General features: G+C 42.5%; 1 protein-coding gene across 4 annotated transcripts in view; it reads left to right on the top strand.

The window, feature by feature from the left end:
- ABCC9 (ATP binding cassette subfamily C member 9) overlaps positions 1-23,995 on the top strand; it is a 1,387,936-nt gene that overhangs the window by 381,569 nt on the left and 982,372 nt on the right. For all 4 annotated transcript variants that reach the window (XM_069628445.1, XM_069628446.1, XM_069628447.1 and 1 more), the window contains exon 9: positions 12,343-12,498. In XM_069628445.1, the coding sequence (XP_069484546.1) occupies positions 12,343-12,498 (156 nt within the window). The remainder of the gene's footprint in view (positions 1-12,342; positions 12,499-23,995) is intronic.

Here is a 23,995-nt window from a genome sequence, read left to right as displayed (position 1 = left end):
CATTTTAAAGCAGCTTGTGCCTTTTACATTGAAGAAAAAGTGGTTAGGAATAGAAATAATAGGATTTTACACAAAACTTAGTGGCAAATATTGGTCAAAACTCTGAGCATTTGACACCCATTTCATAGAGGGGTGTGCTGATATTAACTGGGTATTTGGATTAATTAATTGGCTTGCTAATTTAAATTTATCAACTGTAACTTCATTGGATTTCAAAAAGCAGTGCATGCAATGTATTTAATAAAATAAAGTTGGGTATGCATGCCACTTATTGGTCCATTATGCTCTTGCTAGCTGTACAAACGAACAGAATATGAGCATTTTCTTCAGGACACAAACATGGGAACATGGTTCAATTATTTTGCTCATTGCTGACTGCTATAATAAGTAAGAACATTTACTGAAAAAAATAATGTGCATGCCAGCAATAAACTCAAATCTTGTATCTACAAAAATAAGCAAAGTGTAACCACAGAAGGCTCACTGGCCAAAATTCTCGCCCAGTCCAGGACTCGGTCCTGGCTATGCTGCTACAGAGGTCTCATCCCTTGAGCATCTCCTTCTAGGCCTCCACATCATGGCCCAGAGCAACTAGTGAGCAACAATTTAGGGTGCTGCAAGCAACATGTTGTTTCTGAGCTACACATTGGGGATTCCTGCCCTAGACTAACACTCAGAGATTGTTTCGTTACTCTAGGTGAGCTAAATGGACTAGCTGGTGGCAGCAGTGACTTTTTACCATGTTTTTGGTTCATTTCGTTTAAGCCTTACAGCATTTACCACGTCTGGCTACTAACTGTGACTAGTGGTCAAAGATTACCATGCCACAAGGTTTTTCCCTTTCCTTTGGCCAGGAAAGCAGAGGCTTTTGGCATGCTACTTGAGGGCTATGTGTGTTTGCCGCCATGAAGTGACCTGGGACTGTGTGGTCCCAATCCAAAAACTGGTACCGGTGTGTCTGAGTGGTGTGCATGAGTTTTGCCACCAGTAGTCCCGATTGGACCACTGCTGGTGTGTGTGTGCGGGGTAGATCTGTCATTGGCTACTGGGTGCTGCTTCTCTTACCTGGCTTTTAGAATAAGAAGAGGATCCCTGCACCCACTTTAGAGAGATCCTGGAAGATACTGATGGAGCCAAGACTCCTGTCCAGCTACAAGATTTGAGAGGAGACCATGGACCCGTCCAAAGAAGGTTTGGTGACCAACTTCTGCAGTTTCCCTGGTAGAGCCCTGAAAAGGAGCTGCGACCCTGGCAGTGTAGGGAAAATCCATTCTCGACATCAGCTCAATGTCCCATGAAGAAGAGCCTTGGAAAGTGCCCCAGTAACACCCTGTGGTTGGCCAGCTCTGAGTTTGTGCTACTGTGCTGCAGACATCTCCGTTTCGATTTGAAGCCTGGAACTTTGGGGATCCTCAGCTTGTTCAACAAGATTTACCTCTGCAAAATGTCATGGTCCTAGCATCAAGGGGATCTGAGATAGGAGAGAAAGTCTGACTGCAGAAAGTGAATCCCTTTGTGTCGCTGTGTATCGGTGGCCATCAGATGAACCTGCTTACTTGTGTCCATTCCTGTCCTCAGAGGGGCCCTGCATCGAGTCCTGCTGCATTCTTCAACTGGGAGATCTTGCACGAGCATTAGACACCGACCAGAGAGGTGCTTGAACTTGCAACCCCTGGGAATCAAGGGCTGAGGCTGATGGCAGGAAAAGTGACCTTGGGCCTTCTTCAATCGACCTGCCAAGTCCTGTGAAGAATCAAAGTATGGGGGGTGAGTTGTAGCAATACTTACCTCAATCCCTTTTCTCCCTTTTTTATAGTTGGATAACTTTTAGATAACTTTTGCTTTTGCTGTTCACACAAGCGCTCTAACAGTTGGGAACACATTTTTTAGCTACTTTAACTTGACCCCTGACATTTGGAACTGTTTACTGGTCCCCCAAGACCCTAGCTTCATTTTTCCCAGCTTCACAAAACTGCATAGAACTTTGCTGAACTTTTGGGCACAAGGCCCCATACATTTTAGGGATAGACTTCTGAAGTTAGGATTGAATCTTTGTTGATGAGTAGTGCTAATGCTAATCTATACCTTCCTTTTCAGGGGTTTGAGATGTATTTTGCCCTACTCCAGTAATTGTATATATGTATCTAATTTTTAGTATTGAGTGATAAAATTACCTGTATAGTTATTTTTTACTGTGTTATTTGGTCATAAGTAAATAAGTGTTTTTATACCTGATTGTCTAAGTGTGTTCCTTGAATATTTCATGGAGTGTGCTCCTTACAAGGGTTTCAGGTAATATTATCCTCATAAATAATGTTGCCATACATATAGTCGCTGGGAAACGGCATAGGCAACATTATTTAGGGGGATAATATATAGGGTAAATGGGAGCAGGGCTGTCGGGGGTGTCCCCCGATCCATTAAAAAATGTGGGGATTCCGGAGATGTCCCCGCAGGTTCCATGTGGTAATATCGCAGCAAAAAAGTGGCGCCATTCTTGTATGGTGAAATTTTTGCGGGGATATTATCACATGGAACGCTTACAAACTCACCACCTCTGGAGACTTAGCTCAGACCACTCACCTTACTACCTTGAACTGGTTTGTCTACAGCTCCCAGAGTTGTCCCTGTCAAAATAAAGGTTGGACTTCTATACATCTGTCCACCAGGCCAGAGTATAGAAAATCAGTCCTAATACACCTGCATGAAAATATAATTCAGTTGTAAAATTAAGTGCTTACACAAGAAAGTACAGCGAATATGTTTTCTCCAGGGTCACGCTCCAACCCATTCCAAAATGATACCCATATGGAGCTCATTTTCGAGTTCTTTTATAATTCGGCAGTCATTACGTTTACACTTTTGTATAAATGCATCCCCGCCACCGAATTTTCCTCATTTACCCAGCCGAGTGCAAAAGTGGTGGGTGAAAAGCTGGGCTACACACTTGTATGCCATCCTTTTGCCCTACTCTGCGCAAATGATGTAAACACTGCCTGCCAGGTAGCGTATGCATGGAAGGCAGCATTTACAATGGATTTCTATGGAGTCTGCCTGCTTTTTTCTGTTGTAAAGTATTTGTATGGAAGAGAGCAAGGGAGTAGCAGAAATGTAAGTTACCTTCCACCCCTCCTCTCCACCATACAAATTAAGGAAAATGTGGTGTAACGTGAATTGAAGGCACAAAGACTGAAGCTTGTATGCCTTTCATTTACGTTATGGTCCCAACACGCATGAGCTCCAATGTGTTTTGGCTATATCACTAGTTAAAAAAGCAAAACAGATGGTACTTTAAAAGGGAGCGGGAGGGGATGTCCTCTCTAAAGGCTTCATTAGACACATCTTTGGATGGGGAATTGTCGATAAACAAACACGCATTTTTGTTGTTAAAGAACATCTAGTACGTAATGACTTTTCCTTACTTTTCTTGGAATTAATGCTCATTGGGTAAGTGACCGCCTTCTCAGGGATTAATGACAGTACAGGCTAAGCATTCTGTGCCCATGCTTTCCAGCTGTGCTCATACCACACCGAGACATCACATATTAATAGGCTGAGATGAATCGGGTCTTGCGATTGTTCACATGGCTAATATACAGGTAGCTTCACCAGGATCCAGACTAAAGCATCAGAGGAAATGATGGGACTTGTAAGATTCAAACTAAAGGATGTAGTTGAGGCACATGGGCATGTTGAAGGACACAGGTGTCTGAAGATTAGCACATAACCACCATTGTCTGTTGTGGCAGTGGCGACACCAGCGACCAGCGTAAGGTTTACTGCATTCCAGCATGTATCTCCTCTAGTCTGATGTATTTGTTCTGCACCTTAAAGAAATTCATAACCATCACCTGCCATATTTTATAAGCACAATCATAATTTCCTGAATGCCTGCAGCAGGTTTTGCTCCACCTGGTTGCATGTTGGGAAGTGGTGGCTAGACGTCACATTATCTTCTGAGAGGGACAGTCTCCTCAAGATCTTAAGGACCCGCAAAAGCACAAAATGATAATAGTTGACAAATACACAGTTAATCCTCTAATAGTTTCAGCCACAGCCATACTGTGGTGCCAATCATCGTCAACCAAGAGCACTATAAAGTGACGGAAGACACCTGTCATGAAAACAGAGAGACAAAGGAAAGTTTGAGGCTCATTAATTGTGTCATTCTTCCAGACTTATTTCCTTCTTTGCTCGATAACAGTGAGAAAACAATATTTAAAAAAACCTTGACGAAAGTAGGAGTGCAATTCTGTCCTGAAAAGTCCTTGAATAGTACAGATGCAGACAAAAGATGGCTCCCACAACCAAAGTACTGAAACAGGATACTCGCTCATGAAAATATTTAATTCAAGAAATTGGTGGCAGCAATCCAGGAAAGCATGTTCTGCCCCCATGCTCTTGAGCGAGGGGCCAAAAAGATGAAGGACGCACATTAAGATTCCTTTGATGTGCTGTAGTGGCAGAACATCAAAATGGATGCCCCAAACAGAGAGGAAACATTTGATCCCTGACATAAGAGTATGCATACCTGGTATAAACCCAGAGACGAGAACCATCCCAGCCACAACCTGAGAAAATAGTCACAGCCATACACTATTTGCGATACTTTGAAAAGTCAATCACAGGAAGAAAAGTTGACACCAAAAATAACCCTTGACTGAATCGAGGATCCAACGATTGGAGTCACACAAGCTCAGAACCGACGCGCATCGAGTGAGAGTAAATAAGGCGTTCCTTGGCAACAAGATACCTGATGATACAATAAAATGTGTCTAATATTATATGCATGTAGACAGGGGGATAAGCACTGAAGGCTTGCAGTATAATGATAAAGATCATTGATTCATCAACAGTGCAATGGAATCAATCCACTAATGCTGTGTATGGCTTCCATAAGAAGCCTGCTGCAACACATTGCCTTTTTGAATGCCATGTCCTCCTACTTTGATGTCTTGGCAAAGCATTATGGAATTCATAATCAACTGGTGGTTATGGCATTTTATCTGCCAGGTAATTATTTTACTTTTTAAATTGTGTAGAAGTGAGAGGGAACATCACTGAAGATATTCATTCCATGCTAGGAAAGAAATTGATTCCAAATCAAAAGTGTTCCCTGTAGAGGCGAGTGTCGTCACTCCTAAAAATTGGCCAGAAGAGGGTTAGTTCATCCTCTGACCCTTTTCCTGGGCATCAGGCATTCTTCAACAACACAGTCTCGGATCTTGAGTGGATAGGAGTTTTTGGGGCCCTCTAGACTGCTGCCTCTTATGGATTTCCTCTGCAAGCATGGATTTACGGTCAGGTTGGTTCCAAGGTTGGAACTGTCAAGTTAGTCTAGTGTACCAAGTTGGGGTTTATCGGTGAAGAATGGCCCTCTAATTTACTTTCACCAATGTCTCATCTCTGAGTTTTCACTGTCACCCTTCTAGATCCTGACTGAATCTCTGCTGTCCTCACTCCTCCCTTGTGTAGATGCACTGTCTCGTTCCTCCAATGTTCCCTGTGCCAACAAGGTCCTATGGAAACTCTCTAGTCTCTCTCGGTTAGTGAATAATCCCTCTTTACCCATGCTTCTTAAGGTGGTGCAGGACTAGCCCCTTCTCTAGCAAACCAATATATTCTCTTCTCTCCTGTTGGTATCTCTTCTCATCCTCCAATCATCAAAACACTTTCCTCTGATAATGTCTCTCCTTCTCAATACATCACTCTCCTAAATCCAAGAAACAGAGCAGGTCAGTATGGAGCAGGTCATGTCTTCTCCAATCTCCTTTTAATAGGAGTTCACTCATCATTCACCATGACCCTCCTTCCTCCTCCAGACACATCTCCAATCAGGTCACTGTGTTTTTTAGGACTCAGGCTTCACAATGATTGTACCTGAGGTGGGTTCGGTTAACCTCAATCAGAACATGATCCTCATGGGTATATTGCATTGGCTAACCAAATCTGTCACTAGGGCTGACGCCAAATAAAAGCATGCTAACTACAAATACTGCGTGCCAAAAAGAAAAAAAAAGTATCCACAATAATTAAATATCAGGAATCAAGCTTGATCCAACAGAGAACTTGCAGGTGTCCATTGTGTGTTGAAATAATCGCTGCAAGACTTCTTATACAAAAATGAATGTAACATTGCGTAAGAAAAAAACATTCTATAAAGTCTGTCCTTCACCGTTCCGACATACATGAAACCACCAGAAAAAACATTTTGAAGAAAGCATTTTCAAAAGTAACCAACTATTGCCAGATCATGTATTCTTTTGCTAAATGCTCGTTGCAGTACCTAAATACAAAAAGAAAACGTGCATACAAAGTGATACATAAGCAACACAATTCCAAGTCGCAAGACAGGAATCGCTTGTATCTTTCATGCTGAAGTGGGTAGAAGACCGTTTGCATGCCAGGGTTATCGGATTGGCCATTGGCATGAGTGCTGCAGAAGGCCTCATACGTCATCAGTTCATGTCACCCATCGAGATGTAAAGATCTCAGTGAGCTCCAAGGACTATACACTTCAATCTGCCACAACGGGGAATGAAGGGGTACATCGGAACGGCAAACCTAATCTGAGGAAGTCTTTTCCCACCCACTGTTTCCACCTGCACCAAGGTGATTGTAGGACCTTAAACCATTAAATACCTTTATCATTAAATGAATGCTTCCCCTGTTTGAGGAGTCACTGGACACTGCTTCTTCTAACCGTAGCTTCCCACCAGGAGGTAGTCACATTTTGTCACCCCTCAGATCAATTTTACTTTTAAACTAATGCAAATTAACAAGAGGGGTCCTGGGAGTCCCTCTGACAGACATTAACCAGGACTAATGTCTGGCAGAGGGACTCCCAGGACCCCCCTTGTTCATTTGCACCTTTAAACTAATGACAATGGTGTTCCAGACTGAGATAACAAGAGTTCATCTATATAGATCATGTACCAGGGAATCTCTTCCCTTTTGTTTTATATATGGTTTGGCCTTGAAAGGTCATAAACATGTACATAGCAATGAATCCCTCAGCTTTATGTTTGTTCATTTGGATATGAGGCTTCTACATGCCAAGGGGATTTGCACACCATCATTCTTCAAATAAACTGCAGATTTTAAGCTAAGACATTGGGTGGTTTGTGATTCTGTTTATCTCTTCATGTGTTGGACTGAAATGTGTTTCGGTGCATATACCATGTCACAAGCAGCTCAGATCACCTGTTGCTAATCGGTTTCTTAGCAAAGGCCTTAGGGTGGCAAGCCGTTCAAGGCATTTGTAGTTTGAAAGGCAACTCTAACTTGTTATTTCACAGCAGCCAGTTCACCACAGAACTGATGTTCAGCTATTTGTTCCGTCCTGACGCAGCTCTGCTCAACTAGAGGGCAATGGTGGGCCAGTGGGTGTCCCCTTCTCACCAACTTGTCAACTCAAAATGACTGCAGTGAAAATCTTCTGTTGCAGTTTACTAGTTCCTCTAGAATGCTTATTGTCAGTGTTGGATTTTAAGATTGAGGCTTCACAATGATGGTTAAGCAGATGGGTGGCTTAGGCCTTATTCTTAAGTAATTGTAAATTCATCAAACAGTTTTTAATGACTGGAGACACTCAATGGCCACCTCATTCATATGGCTCTGCCCTCAGCTGACAACCACACGAAACATGTATTTAAGACTAACCCAAAATTCACTGAGTTGTACATGCATCTTCACACATCATCAGTGTTAGGAAAGATTTCTCTTTATCCATCTTTCCCTCCATTTCTATGGATCCCCCTTATTTCGTAATCTCACCTGAACTTTACGCAGTGCAAGTGAAGCTTTCAGTTTCATTACACTTGCTTTTTCCCATTGTTAATGGGAAACTGACACGTCCTTCAGGCTGTCAGAACAGAGAAATGTTGTTTCTCTTAGTCTTTTGAATTTGTTGCGACGTGTTGGTAACATTTTATCATTGTGCAAAGTACCTTACAGTACCGCGCAAGAGGGTCATTGTGTTTATGGGCCTTAGACACTCTCTATGGAATTTTTGGTCACTGGACAATGTGCTTTAGGACAAACTGGTAGCAGCAGTAGCTTTTTATGTTCTTTTTATAATTTTTTACTGAGCCTTACAGCATTGACCACGTGTGTCTCCTGACTGTGGCTAGTGTCTAACATAGCGGTGCCACATGGTCTTTGTTTGTTCCTTTGGCCCTTTTATGCCTTTGCCTTCTCCCAGCCCTTCAAGGACTGGAACTTCCTTTTTTGGGCATGCAGTTGCCCACGAAAGCTGCTTCTTTTGCGAGCCTCTTCAGGTCACGTGTGTAGGTACTGAGGAAGTGGGCTGGGACTGTCTGGTCCCAATCCACACTACTGGTGCCAGGGTGTCTTGTGTACAAGTGAGCATGAGGACATCAGTGGCCCCTGATTGGACCACTGCTGCTGTGCATGCATGGATCAGATCTTGCCATTGGTGGGCTGGGTGTGCAAATTCACCTGACTGTGGATAAGAAGAGGGGTCCTGCATTAATTCACCAGAGATCCACAGAGATCAGATCAGAAGAGATCTGATCTGCAGAAGGAGCCAGGTATCCAGAGGTATATAGCGGAAAAAAGGACGACCCTGAGACACACTTGAGGAGGTTTGGTACCCGAATCCCGCTGTTGTCCTGCTGGAGCCCTGCTTTGGCCTGATCTCAGAAAACCTGCAAAGGTGCTTCAAACCTTCGGAGTGGTGGGTCTAATCATTCTCAATGCCTCCTGGTAACCCTGCAAGTGAGCCTGTTCAGAAGTGTCCCTGGACATCCAGTGGGCTGTCCAGCTCAGTCCTTGGTTACTGTGCAGGAGCGTCTCCATTTTCAGTTTCAACCTGAGACTTTGGGAAACCCTAGTTTGGCCTCCATGGCACCCTTCTGCCGAATTTCATCATCCCAGTGCCTTTGGGCCATGAGATACAGAGAGTTGCATCATATCATAAGAGCTGGTTCCCCTTTCATCACTGTGCTGCACTGATGGTCGCTGAAGGCAGTTTTCCTGCATTCTTCCCAGTGCAGTGGGACTCGCTGCATCAGTGGTTTCTGCTTTTCTTCACTGATTCAAATGTAGCAGCTCCTGTGCCACACCAGACCTGTATCCACACCCGCAGTGCCTGTGCATCTGAAAGCCGAATGGAGGGTGGGAAATCAAACCTCTGATGAGTAGTGAAGTCACTTAACGGTGGCCCTTTATTCATCCAAAAGCAGGTTCATTGGTGGTCTTCCTGTTGGCCTGGGTAGTATTTTCTGCCTAAAGCCCTCCGAAAGTCAGGAAAAGCTGTGTTCACCATAGCAGATCCTTACCTGATTTTTGAAATCCAATTCACACCTTCAGAATTTATCTTCTCACTTTTTAATGCTCCTTAAGAATTAGTTGTGAACTTTATGCAAGACCGCGCAATTTACGCGTGCAGTGAACACTGAGTACAAGGTTTCACTTATCATAGGGCTGGAACCCTAAAGTTAGGATTGTCATATCTGAAGCCTGTCGGTGCTGCAAAGGTTATTTACATTATTCCTTTGCAGGTATTGGTGGAGTTATTATGGAGTTATTAACTTTCTCGCCCTGGCCCCAGTGATTGTATATATGTTACATAGTGGAAAAAGTAATACACCTCAGATCATGCACATGTCCCAATCTAATATTTGCTCATTGGCTCTAATCTACAATGGCTTGTAAATTAGCAGTCCTGGTCATACTAAATAGCTTCTTTCCTCTTCAATACAAGATGATGCCCTTTGTTCTCTGCTCACAGACAGTCTCACCCTCTGTTTTCCTGAATCTCCCAACTGCCCCACACTACTTTAACAATGCAAACTTACTCACTTCCAACTACTCCACACATTTCCCTCCTTACCACAGACCAAGGTCTCCTTCCATATCCCTACCATAAAGTACTCCTCACCCTGGGACTCTAGGACTAGGCTCTCACAGGTTCTACTGGTCTTTCCCAGCCCTGACTGACTGGGCTGACTGTGTTTTATAGGTCCCTTGCTACTCCCTGTTTCTCCCTGTGGGTAGCTCTATAGAGACAGGCTGCACCATTCTGCCTGATAAAGGGTTGGAATTGGCTTTGTCCCTGTAGTGCATCCGTGTTTGGTTCAGGCTGAGAAGCCAGATAGCATACAATGAGACTCCTTCAGTTAAAAATATTAGAACCCTCGCCTTGGAAGCCTGAGTTTCCTTCATGGAGTTTCCCTAACTATAGTACGATTTAAATGGTTCTAAACCATCAGGAAAGTGTGTAAATGTCATTGTGCTACCCACATGTTAACAATGTTTCACTTGTGTGTCTTGAAACTAGTGACTAATCCATGTGTGAGTGAAACATTGTGTCCCTATTTTGTTCTGCTGTTCCCGCTTTATGTTTTCATGAATGGAGGCTGTCAGCAGACACCCTTTGATCTCCAGGCATGAATGGAGACCTCTGTTCCAGACACAGAGACAGTGTTTTGCTTTTACCTTAAAGGTAAAGAATCTCTTTCTGATTCAGTTTTCCTTGGGTCTGGGTAGATCTGTTTTGGGTCTGTTTGTGACCTGGGGGGCTACTTCCACCAGTTCTGGTCATGGGGACATCCCGAGGCTTGAGAAAAGGTCTGTGTGGGTATGGGGAACCCGACTGTGACTACTCCCTGCATGAATGCATTTGACTTTGTCATATTGCCATCTTAAAAAAAAATAGTCATGGCATATTTTGAGTCTGTTCATGGGTACCGTTTGCTTGTTTACTAATCTCTGGTCCATCAGCACCTAACCTAGTAGTCATGTCTGATGACATATGAACCTACTTTAACAACAATGACTGACTGAAGGGCAGGCACTTCCATCATGCGTACTTGGCATATCTTCTGATTTATCTCATGTCCCCGTTTTAGTACTCAGTTTCTCTTGATGGTTGCACTCATATCAGGGATGCTAGCATGGGGAAGGGGCAGATGAGGGCCATTGACTACCAGAAACAGGCAGGAGGATGGTCATTTCCATAGCAACAAATAATAAAGGAGATCCCGAAAGAACATCTAAAACAATAATGTGCAAAAACCTACAGTAGTTACTGCACACTGCTGATAACTGGCAGCCCATTTTTTCCAAAAATTGGCTAAGCACTTACCCACCTTACACAATGGGTGCTGCATCTGGAAACACAGTTCAAGTAAAACTGTTCACCGCTGCATTTTGCTGCCTCTTTACTGTAATCAATCAGTCCTCAGATAGCATAGCGAAACTCACTGATTGTAAGCATCCAACACTCACTGGGGCTGTGCTTAGTCTCATACTCAAGTACTCGTCAAGTACTCGTCGAAACATCATCAAATTTTATATGGCGTCTCACTCTCTCCATGTACCTAAGAGAACAGAGCCCCTTGAGTTTAGGAATAAAAAACCCTAGTCCAATGGCATAAGTATGGGATCCCGACCTGAGCACCTGTTTCTTCAGCCTCCTCCATCTTTCCTCACAGAACAGAACAGAACACTGTCAGACAAACCATGTCAATTATTAATTCCCATTAGTCGTTATAATTGTCCATCTCTATCACACCCCTTTGATGTCACAAGGTACAGCTCTGCCCCCTCCTGAGAAATGTGATTTTCCACAATCGCCAAAGCATGACCAGTGGAACTGACCACTGGGAGTGATGTCACTGTTAGGAGAAATGAGGAGCTTGTTCCCGTGGATTGCAGAAGCCTACAGCCCCAAAGTAAAACATTAATAGCAGACAAGAGAAAAGGAGGAGAGAGTGTTAATTGCAGTATTGTGAGGGTGAACACAGAAGAAATAGGTAGGCCATGTGATAATATTTACAGCAACCAGGATTTCGCTATATTAGCACAAACTTCATTGAACATTTTACAGTCAGTATCCTTAGATGGTACCCACGTCATCAGCATAATTGGGGAATGTCTGTTGGAAGAGGAATGTCTTCTGGGATTTGTGGATTGTGAGGTGGTTTCCTTTGTTCTTCAGTGATGGCGGCAGTTTGTGGCAAGGTTCTGTGCACTGCTGAGCTGCACCCATATTTCCATAGGTTTGTCATTTTGGGCTGGCATGTTTGGAGGTGGCCTGCTCTTGACAAAAGGTATCCTCAGACAGGAATACATTTTTAGGCATACTGCTAGGTAGTTGAATAATAAAATAAATAATTGAGTTTTTTTTTAATTTCAGTCTTTAAGTTGAACTACCATATGTGAGCATTTCCTGTGGAAGTATTACTCTCAGGTGTGCATATCACATGGCATGATATTTCACTGTCATCTACAGCGTATGAAGTTCATGAAATACTTTGTATTCTTTTCAATCCTCAAATTACAAAAGTTCGACTGAATCTTTCTGATTGATTTCAGGCAATGATATATAACAAGATCCTGAAGCTATCTACATCGAACATGTCCATGGGAGAGATGACCTTGGGGCAGATCAACAACCTGGTTGCCATAGAAACCAATCAACTGATGTGGTTCCTGTTTCTTTGCCCCAATCTGTGGGCAATGCCTGTTCAGGTATAGCATGAAAGTAAGGGTTATTCTTTTGGAGACAGTAACTACATATTCTTGAACTTAGTACGCAAATGTCTACCTGTAGTTGTGTAAAGCTGCTGACTAATCAATCTGGTGATACTGCTTGACTTCAGGATGGTCAAGGGTGAGTATGCTTTAGTTAAAAGAAATGTTTTGCTGTCCCAGTCCAGCGTTCAGTAACATCCCACTAACAAAACAAAGCACCTGAGACAACTGCAGAATAGATTATTTTAACAAATAACAACTTGCTTCCAAATTGTGAAGGTCTTCCTGCCATGTGACATGTATAGCTTCTGTGCATGTCATGCATTCATTTGCACAGTCTAGACATGGGCCTCATTATATGTTTGCAGGTCTGGAAAATAAGTGTCATTAATAACATTTACCAGCACTTTTCTGACCGCCAGACTACAAGTTTAATAGTAGTGGTTACCTGTTTTAACTCAATTCAAGAGTTGGAGGTAAATCTGTCCCTCACCAGCAAAAAACAGCTGGTATTGCCAGCATCAGTATTTCCAGTGCTGGTAATACCAGCAAATACCCCCATGGTTACCTGTTTTAACTCAATTCAAGAGTTGGAGGTAAATCTGTCCCTCACCAGCAAAAAACAGCTGGTATTGCCAGCACCAGTATTTCCAGTGCTGGTAATACCAGCAAATACCCCCATTCAGTCCTATTGGACTCTATGGAATGGGGATTTACCGGTATTCCCACTCCCTGTAATATCCCAGTATTTCTGGGATATCAGGTGGCCGGAACGGTAATACCATTTTCCGGTGTCCCACCAGAATTACCGGCAGGATACCGGCAAACTTATAAAGAGCTCCATTGAATGCAAGTGTTTAGGAGCATATGTTTAAATAAAAGTTGTCAGTTAATCATTAGAACGTATATGATTTAAACATAATTCCTATTTATTGTGTCTAATAGTACACCGACCTACATTTGTTGGTAGAACTGAGTTATTTTGGGTTCTCTGTCAATCAAACATTACAACTAATCAATGTCCTAGTTTGAAATGTTATCCATTCATATAAACCCCACCTGTATGATGTTGTGACGTTTGTACTCTTTTATATTATTAACTTGTAATCTTGGACAATAAGAATACAATACTGATTTGCTATGCAAGTCAATAATTGTATTTCCAGATCGACCAATTCCAAAGTAAATCCTCATTGTTTAATGATGTGATGTTGACTTTTTCTGATAGTGTGATGGTGATGGGCTTATTCCCCAAAAGGTTCACGTATCTACTACATACATGTAGTGAGGCCACCACAAGTCTATTTACATCACTTTACAATATATTGCATATTTGACTTCTAGTGAACTGTTGAGTCTTGGGATTTTGCTTAACCTCTCAGGTGCTTTTGCACATAACATACAATAGAATAGAATGCAATACTGTACAATACAATACAATACAACACATCACAACACAACACACTACAATGCAATACAATACTTTCCCACAGTTGCAAGTCACACTGGTAAAACAAGTGTTCCCTATTGACATCACATCCTGTTTGATGTACAAATCTCTTTTTATTTTTGAAAGTGTTGGTGAAACCATCCCCAGGCTGCTGCAACAGTCCATTAAAATTTTTTAAAAAAGAACTTGATAAAAGGTTTGGGATTTCATTACCAATACAATGAGTGTCTCTCTGAAATGCAACATGCTACAGAGCACTAAAGCCATGATATGAATCAGCAGGCCAGGTGCCTTAATAATACCTGTTAAAGTGATACAATCCCCCCAAAACGTTTTAGTTCTGGCATCTAACAGCTGAATACAATATCATTCTGAAGTAGGATATGTTTGTACCTTTTTCCATGATCATATGGATGCAAGCTATCAATGGATGCCCTAATAGTATGCAGACCTTATCTCCTGGGATAAACAAGAAGCTGAGGTATTGTGAGTAGGTGTGGATTCACACTTACATATGGCCCTTTGTTTAACGCAGACTCCAAATTTAATCATGTCTCCTGCCTTTTAAGGGAGACCCTGCAAGTTCGGCCACAGGAATATAGAATCACTGACACTAGTCACTCTACTCTTTATAACTGCATCTCCACAATCCAAGCTTGGATGTCTTCTCCTACCTTCATCTAAAACCTTCCAAAACAAAAGTCCTCTTTTCCCCAGCCTATACAATTCCCTCTCCTCATTCTCCCCTTTTGATCCCCTTTCCTCTGTCCTCACTTCCTATCTCTGCCTCTGCCCGCAACTTGGGCATTAAATTTGACACTTCTCTCTCCTTCACTTCCCATATTGCTTCTATCTCAAGGCTTGTCATTTTCAAGTTTTTTTTAAATCTGCAGGGCGCATTGTTTCCTTACTTTTGAGGCTATCAAGCACCTCATTACTTTTTCAGTGCTCTCCCAACTTTCTATTGCTCTAGTCTTTTCCTTGGTCTGCCTGCATCCCACCTAGCTCCCAACCACTCTATTTATCATGCCTCTATACGTCTTCTGTTTGTTCTATCTCCCCGTGACTCCATCTCTATTTCTCTAGAACATCTTCAGTGGCTTTCCTTTGAAGCTCGTCTTCTATTCATCTTCCTTTGTACTGTATATAAATCTCAACATGGTCTTGCTCCACCCGATCTCTCCTCTCATTTCTTTTTATACTCTGTCTCGCTCTCCCCGCTGCCAATCCCTTTTTCTTTTATCTGTCCCTCATCCTCCTTGTACCTTCTCCAGTTACCGTTCTTTCTCTCTCCTAGCTCCTGAATATTGGACCTCTCTCCCTCTCTAAGTTCACTCTCTTTCCTCCTTCCCTTCTTTTGAGGTTCAGCTCCAGGCTTGCCTTCTGCCCTCTCCATAATCTTCATGTATGTTCATTTACCACATTTTAGTGTACCATCATTATTCTCTGTGCAGCGCTTAGGCATCCAGTGCTATATAAATACAAATAAAATACAAACATACAAATAACTCATTTTGATTTTGGGGAATACAAGACAACATTGATTGGTTGTATCCCAAATAACTCAGAGAAATTTTGCAATAAACAGCACAGATCAGGGGGGTGGAGGGACCTGCTTGAGATTGAATTATTTAGGAGGCCTTCAAAGTTACCCAAGTAGGAACATCCCTCCTGCTGGTTTAGTCCACTTGTGGCTCAACATACATTCAAGTGGTGCCTTTGAAAAGAGCTGCATTGACGCTAAGGACTTTTGAAATTTATCATATATCATCCTATCATATTTATTTGGTCAAATACTGAGCATTATGCCAAGCAATTCTATTCATAAAATAGACCGGCACGCCTATATGAGACAACTCATAAAAATTACCTAGCATTTACACTACGCATTGTTAAAAGAAATAAATCAATGTTCACACTGCAACTGTAAAATAAATAAATGAAAACTATAGTAAGAGGATTTCGAATTGCTAATGTTGTTATTTACTCCTGCTATGATGAAAAGATGCAAAACGAACCCAGCTTTCTACATGTTTTATGAATGAGGTGGCATTTGTGGCTACCAGCATTTCTTCAAGTTGAGTTATTCCTTCTTCAAATGGCAGAAGAATAAGGATGTAGCCTCTAAACATGAGATAACAGCCACAGTGCACTACTGTTTCTGGACTTTTGAACTCAAGACAATCACTTGCGGTAGTCACTCCCTGCCCAATTTCCTGTTTCCGCTTTAAGTGGAAGAATACCAAGGCAGTAGTTAATGTAAAGTGAGCACAGCTCTTAGGAACAGATATTGTCCGAATAGGGTACAAAGCCAATTGAGCTCTTCAAGTCATAATACATGTCCAATCTGAGAGCACTGTTGGTTAGAGGCAAAAAACGAGTTAGAAAGTTCCTGAGAGAGGTTAGCAAGCCTGCCTTTAAGTCATCACTATTAGAAGAAGACAGAGCTTAGATTGTAGGGGTCAACATTCAGCAGTACTAACCAGGGTTTTACAGATGCCTGGGTTAGGGAGGAGGGTTTTGGCAAGACGAGAGAGGGACACCCCATGTACAAATAAAAACCATTGACCTGTCTCAGAGACTTGGAGTGATTTCTGTGCCATCTGTAACACTAGGTGATGCTAACATAAATGTAGCTGCACTAACTAACTCTGATTACAATTCCTTAATCAGCTTAATGTCTGACTGTGGGAAATTAGTTCTGGAGTTTCCAAAAGGTTCACTAGATTCAAAGAACTCAGAAAGCACCTAACATGCTTAGACCATGGTAGAGATGTTCCACCTTGCAAAGTCCTCACGTCTCTGAGATGTTCCTTGTAAACTATGTGGGCCTCTGAAGCCTGAGTATTATCCATAAGACGGCTGATCTCTGTAATTGCCTAATTACTTAACATTTTAAAACCATGTTCTTTATGAGTTAATATGTTAGTACTCTGCAGAATATGTAGATGATATTTTCCACAATTTTTATAGTGAATCATCCTTAGCATGTCTCTAAAACTCAACAACCGCACAATGAACTGGGGACAACCGTGGTCTGATAATGTGATGTGATAGGCTGAGTGTTGAGGCACAATAGATAATACAGTTTAGTTCAAATACTTTTTATTGTTCAGACAGTAAAGTTGGCGCACATGCCTAGGATTCCTAGGGGAAAACTAGAAACAATATATAATAACCAAAAAGGTGCTTGGGTCTGGATAATACAAGCTAGTGATCCCAGGGTACCAGTTGCTATCTTCTCCCCTGGTCTAAATGTCCATATTCCTTAGAGGTTCTTGTGGTTATTGATACACTGGATTCCATGACTGATGGCCAACAACCTTTCTCAAACCCTAGTCTTCATAAATTCTCAAAGAAGCAGCTTCCCTAGTGTTTAGCACAAAGTTCTAAGGTTTGTACAAAATGGAAAAGTACATACTTACATTCTTCATGAGTCTGCCCCTATGCTAATATACGAGTACTTAAATGTGCTAGTTACTCTCTGGGTTCTCCTAACACTCTCTGCTTTCAACGTGTATATTCTCCATTGAACACCTTCTTGGCACTCTGGTTGAAAGCCTTCATCACCTCCTTCTTTGAGGTCACTGGTTCTTTTATTTGTTACTTGCAGTCTGTCCTTACTCACACTCTCTGCTTTAACCTTATGCTCTCTCCATTGGACAACATCTTAGCACTCTGGCTGAATATTCTTGTCTTCTACATGTTTAAGCAAAGGCTCATGTACTGGCTTCACATCTCGCTACAAGACTGCTATGTCCTCATATGTCCCTGGAACCAGGATACACTGGGACTGGTTCGTCAGGTGCATTTCCCTCTCTGCTGATGTACCAACTTCTATCAGGATTAGATACACCCCGGATATCCTTTGAAAAGCACAATTCAGATAGACATGTCTCCCCTTTTCTCTGTTTTCGTGTCAGGCAGTCAATATTCTTTCCTTTTGCTCTCCTTCCTCTGGCATGCTTTGCACCATGAGATACCAAGTGGAGGTGTGATGTGACCCCTCCAGTTCCCAGAACACGGGTAGCAGGACTTGTCCTAATTGCTCTCTCTTTCACAGTGGTCGACTCCTCTGATACGTAGCATAGTGTCCCACAGCCTCCCAGGTTAATGCCAGGCATCAATCTTCTGATGTCTGTTCTTCTTCAGTTCCTCCATTTGTATCAGTGAATCAGCACCAGCCCATGTTTGTATCCCGTGGGATCTCCTCATCTGACTGGGCTCTCCCAGAACCTTCTATCCTTCTGCCCCTAAGGGTGGTTCCCACTTCCCAGCCCACATTGTTTGCTTTCTGAAGTTTGAACTGGGGAGGCTGATTGGTTAGAGTAAGGGAAAGTTTAAAGGGTGGTGTGGCCATCACAACCATCTAAGTTCTTTGTGGGTTATGAAACACCTTTTTGCATTTTTTCATGTCCTCTCTTCTTCATCCGTCATTGCATTCTTTCAGAGTCATAGTGCTACATCACAGGGATGTATCATCATTTTGCTACATCACTTGCATCTTGCAAGTGGCATGCGCATGTATCCTGGCCGACTTTTGTGACTTTGTAGCCCGAGCCATGTATGCTTAAGTCGGTTGGGATGCCGTGCTGGTCCATGTTTTTCCATCACCTCCATACTTTGAGGTTCCCATGGTACAGGGGTCTTTTGGAACCTGTAGTCTCTTGAGTCTTCTACTTCTGTTTGAAAACCCTTTTTATGGATTACCATATTCCTTGTGGGATAATAGGCCCACAGAATCCCACCTCAACAGTCCTCTGGGAGGCACATTGGGTAGCCTGCCTATCCATAAAGTTTTTCTACTCCTGAAAGTGAACATGGGGAGTTCCCACAACTTCCCACAAGGGCAGACAAATTGCTATACAGTGAAAATCTTGTTAAGCTAAATGTTGAAATGGGTGACATATCCCAAAATGTGCACCCTGAATAAAATCCAATACTTTCCCCAAGTATTCTAGAGTTGGAGTTTAGTATCTCAAAGTAACAATCCTCCTAGAATATTTGGGGAACGTGTTTTAGGGGTCAGGAAAAGAATTGCCACCCTGATGATATTTTTCAGGCGAGATATTCACATGTAACCAAAAAAGAATGCCCCCTTAGTTTGTGGCTAAATTAGCGAACATCACTCCCCACCTATTCAATAGCAAGTTCACTTTTTTTACAATCTGGGGATTCCAAGGACCTGAGGACAAAATCACACTCCTAGATAGTTGTTTGTACTGGACTGTTTCAAAAGTTGACCTACCTATGACTATCTCCGATTTAGGGAGGGCCTATTCCTCATTGCCATCACCTTAGTATTAAAACTATAAATTATAAGATCCTTTTCAACACAGTACTGGGACTCATTACAAGTTTGCCGGTCCGGAAACAAGGGTACCAATAAGCTCACTGGCACCATTGTTTCCGAACTGGCAATCCATGAGTTTGCCTGCTGGGGCCTCTGCGCCTGGCAGGTCTGACCGTTTCGGGCACAGCAGCCACAGTAGGCAGACTCTTCATAGAGTCCTGTGGCAATCTATGGGAATGGGGATTAACAATTTATTGACTCCTGACTTCCACACTGCCAAATCTTGTAATGTCCCGGTGGCTCCTGGAAGTCAGGCACTGGTAGAATGTTATGATTCTGGCAGCAACCCACCGGTAGCACCAGCAGGGTTACCACCGGACTCATAATGAGGCCCACTACAGTATCTCTCAAAAATACTGATTAGCCCATTGTCACTTTGGGAGAGAAGAGCTACATTGTCGGAAAACAAAAGAGCATGGAAAAGGACGTCGCTCATCGTGGGAGGAAGAGCACTCTCTTACTGAAGCCAGTGATCCAGATAATTTATGAAAATTAAACAGATGCATCCCTGCCTAACTCCTTTCGCAATCTGTAATTCCTGTGTGACTTCCACCATACTGCTAAACCTGGCCCACCACTTTGTATTCTTATGAATGTCCTGAATTATTTTAACTAGGTTGAATCTATACATTCATTAAGCTCAGCAGCTCACAATGTGTGCCATTGGACGGACTCAAAACAGGCATGATGTCCACAAATCCCAACACTAATGATCCTTTCTATAAATCAATATACTTGGCTGTGAGTAACACCAGCCCACAATCCCTGCTCCAATGTCCCCACTCCTTTGTGAACCCCCCACCACCTTTATGGGAATACATTTAAGAGCTTCATCCACCTAGTCAGATACCCTAGCCAACATAATTTTTCTAAAGACCTTACTTGCTGCATCCAATAAGGAAATTACTCTGTAGTTTTCTGGGACGGTCCTACCCCCTTTTTTGAAGATCAAAAACAACTTTGCAAGTTTCCACCATGTGAGATATCTTCTTGAAATGAGAATGACATTAAAAATAGTACAGCGAGCCGGGTGGAATAGTGTACTCAGATTTATAGAGATGTGGAAGACCTTAATAAGGCTGTTGAGCCGTTCGAAAGATCTGAGCAATTAAAGCCCTTATTACCTCCTAAAAATTTAAAGGGTCAATTTCAAGAACATTTTCTCTTCCCATAACAGTGCAGTTTCTCATCAGATCTCATCAGACTTGAACCATAAAGGCTACTGAAACGGTACTGGCAAATCAACCATGGGCGATTGCTACTTATTGTGGGATGTGACTCCCTGCAGCCCTAGGTTATTGAAACCAAATCAATGTTGAATTGTTTTCCTTGAATGCAGATCCAAGATCCTCCCAAGCTCTCACCCGAGCTTCCACATGTTTCTTTATTATTAGATCTCAGTAGCAAAGTCTGAATAGTGTAAGTGACTCATTGCACAATTTGTCCAAGGTTATATATTCCCTAATTTCCTGCGTAAGGTTTTCTTTTTCTGCCTACAATCACAATTGAACCAGGAATATTTGGATTTCGTGGCTGGTTGTTTATTGTAATCCTGGGCAGAGGATTCAGTTATCAGTTGTGCACCAATATAACGTAACATTCTTTTGGCCTCAGGATTTTGAATGGGGGAAGGCTACCCTTTGCTTAGAAGAGACATTTAAGGTCTAGCATGATGCTGGAACCCTAAAAAATGAGACTTATCTAATGTCCAAATCTTGACCATGTTATTGGCCTCCTCTTTCCTGCCACATTTTCTTTAAATACTGATCACAACCTCCCTGCTTACCAGCTCTAAATGTATACATTGCTGGGCTGTCATCTGCAATCATACCATTTAGTGTCTGCATGTTACATGTAAGGGCCCATGATCACATCCCTAGTTGGTCATATTAGAATTTTTAGATGAGATTGGCCACTGGGCAAGCAACTTCCTGGTTCCTATGGAAATATTTTAATGTCCATGACCTGCATAAGTAAGAAACCTCAGCATTGAGGGTAAGGCACTCTCCTTCCCATGAGCCCATATGTATATATGCAGTGAAAAAAGAACTTTGTTAAAGGTAGGTTATGGTTAAGTTTCACTGATAGAAACCTATGAAATTCAGTGAAACATCATTGTTAAAGGGATGTTATGGTTACAAGTAAAACCGAAAACCCCAAGAAATTCAACAGTTGTGGTAAAATAAGCGCCACTACAATGCACTGTTAACACTAACACCCAGGACATCAAAAATGTAATCACAAATGTCAATGATCACATCACTGATTACATCAAATATGACATTAATTGTGATAAAAAAAAGTTCCTATAAGGGGTTGTGTTTACAATGTTGGTAGCAAGATGTCAGGTTTGATTAGAAGACCTATTATGGACTTGGACTGACCATGTTCTACTCTCCTCTCATTTGAAACTCTCTATCCCTCAGGCAAAGCCCCCCAACCACCAGGACTGCCACCTACCTTCTCTGTCAGTCGGCCCATGAAGCGTGTGTCAGTGGATGCCTTTGCCTCTACTTTCTCTTCTCTTCTCCTCCTACTGCTGCAGCTGATTCACACCCTGTCACAGCCCTTTCTAATCTGCATCTTTCTATTTCCAACACCCTGGACATCCTTGCCCCTGTCATGAGAATCCGGCTGAAGCCTACCTCCATGTGCAACTCTTGGTATGATTCCGACTTCGCCATTCTGAAACACAAGTGCAGGGTGGCTGAGAGGAAGTGGAGGGCTTCGGGCGCACCCACTGACAAACTGGCCTGTTGCCTGCTCCAAAGGCAATACAGACTCTCTGTCCTGTCCAAGAAGAGAGCACACATTCAAGCACATGTCTCTGCAGCCTCTAACAACATGGCCAATCTCTTTGAAATCTGCAAGGAACTGGCCAATCCTGTTGCAGTCTCTACCTCTCCAGTTCCCTCCCAGACCCTCTGCATTGCTCTGGCCTTTCACTTCTCCTCTACACCTCAGGACATCCTGTCCTCTAGCTCCTCTTCCTCGCCCTTTTCCTCCCTCAGCCTCCCTTTTGCCATATCTCCCTCTCCTCCTCCTTTCTGTATTAATTGGCAAAACAATGTCTTTTAGAAGGGTTGTACAATTACCAAAAGTATGGGGCTGCAAGGTGCTCAGAGTCTTAGGATATCAAGGGGCAACACAGTTGATGCACATTTCTGATCTCCGGAGGGTGATGGAAGCAACTTACCCATAGTTCCTTGACCAAAGGTAATGACACTAGTAGTATCTATTGACCCACATCAGGTCCCTGAGCACCACAATGAATGAGGGGAATAATATTTGCCCTTGTAGCATGTAGAGGCATCTGGGCATCGGCTAAGGGTGTGGTAACTCCACCCTCACTTCAGCCACTAATCAGAGAAATAGAGGTGGCTGGGGAATCTTTGAAAAAGACAGGCCCAAGAAGGCTAAATGCTACTCTGCTAGCACCATGGTTACCAGATACTTCTGAAGTTGATGCACCTTGCTGAACTTGTGTGCCTACTCAAGCCCTTAAGACAAGGTAACAATACTTTGAGATGGATGGGGATGAAGAATATACTCAAACATCAATAATCAAACTGACTCAGGAAGTTGGCAAAGTGTGTCTGTTTTAATATCAATTATCTAAAATAGGGAGTATAACGAACATCAACGTACTCGCTCAATCTTCTCACTCAAGCCTTTTATGAAAAATATAGCTTGTATACTATAAATGTGTCATCATTGACGTCAATCTACATTGCAAACTATAAAAACCTAATTGGGGATGTGATAGGATTACAGTGAACCTCTAGGTTTATGTTCCATACTTGTTGGGAAGGTGATTGGTCTCTATCATCAGGTGGGGCAACTAAGAACTCTTCTAGTGCAAGTCACTACGAACATCATCAAATACACAACATCCCATTGGTTATACAAACTATAGGGCTCTCTACTATGTGTACCTCTATTATTGGTTGGCACCCATGTACCCCTATGTAATATTCCACCTACGCAAGCAGGAGACAGGCTAACATCCACATGCTGGTGGGCTGGTCATAACCATAGCTTCCCACCAATTAGACTGTCGTCAATCATCACTCTTGCAGTCTGCCAGTCAATTAGCCCTATGAACACTGGCCTTGGAAATGTTCTCCGTGCCTGATAATAAGAGGGAGTATAAGCATACTCTTTCTCTTGGTTTCGATACAGCTCAACACATTATCTATTTTCATCCATCCACGTGACTGCAGACCATGTTTTAGAGTCTTTCTGTATTTAAAATACTATTAAATGATGAACCTCTGGCGTCTTCAATGTTCTCACTCCTCATCAAAGACAGGAGTTTGTTATTTTTTTGCATGTTCTATAACTACTACATGAACATTCAGGTTCACAGTGGACTTGACTTCCTGGTGCTGGGCCAACCATACCTCTCTTCAATTAACCTCTGAATGTCGATTGCTTTTCCAACTGCGACACACTGAAAGCCTTTATTTTCACTGGATCTCGCTCCGCTAAAATGCGTTGTGGAATCCACCATAGTCCATACATTCCTATGCATATACGTTGGCAAATCGCCGCAATCTATTCACTACATAGCTAGCCTTTAAGAATACTTTGTCTACTTGCGTTACTGCATCTGTACACTTGTAACATGACTTGATATCTTCTTCATTATTTCTTGTTGCATGAGCATCTTCATCTCGAGCCTGAAATGT

This window comes from Ambystoma mexicanum, chromosome 12, assembly GCF_040938575.1.
Source record: "Ambystoma mexicanum isolate Mex_15411 chromosome 12, UKY_AmexF1_1, whole genome shotgun sequence".
Classification (NCBI taxonomy): domain Eukaryota; kingdom Metazoa; phylum Chordata; class Amphibia; order Caudata; family Ambystomatidae; genus Ambystoma; species Ambystoma mexicanum.
Note: the sequence above shows the minus strand (reverse complement) of the source record. Positions and strands in the feature narration are given on the sequence as shown.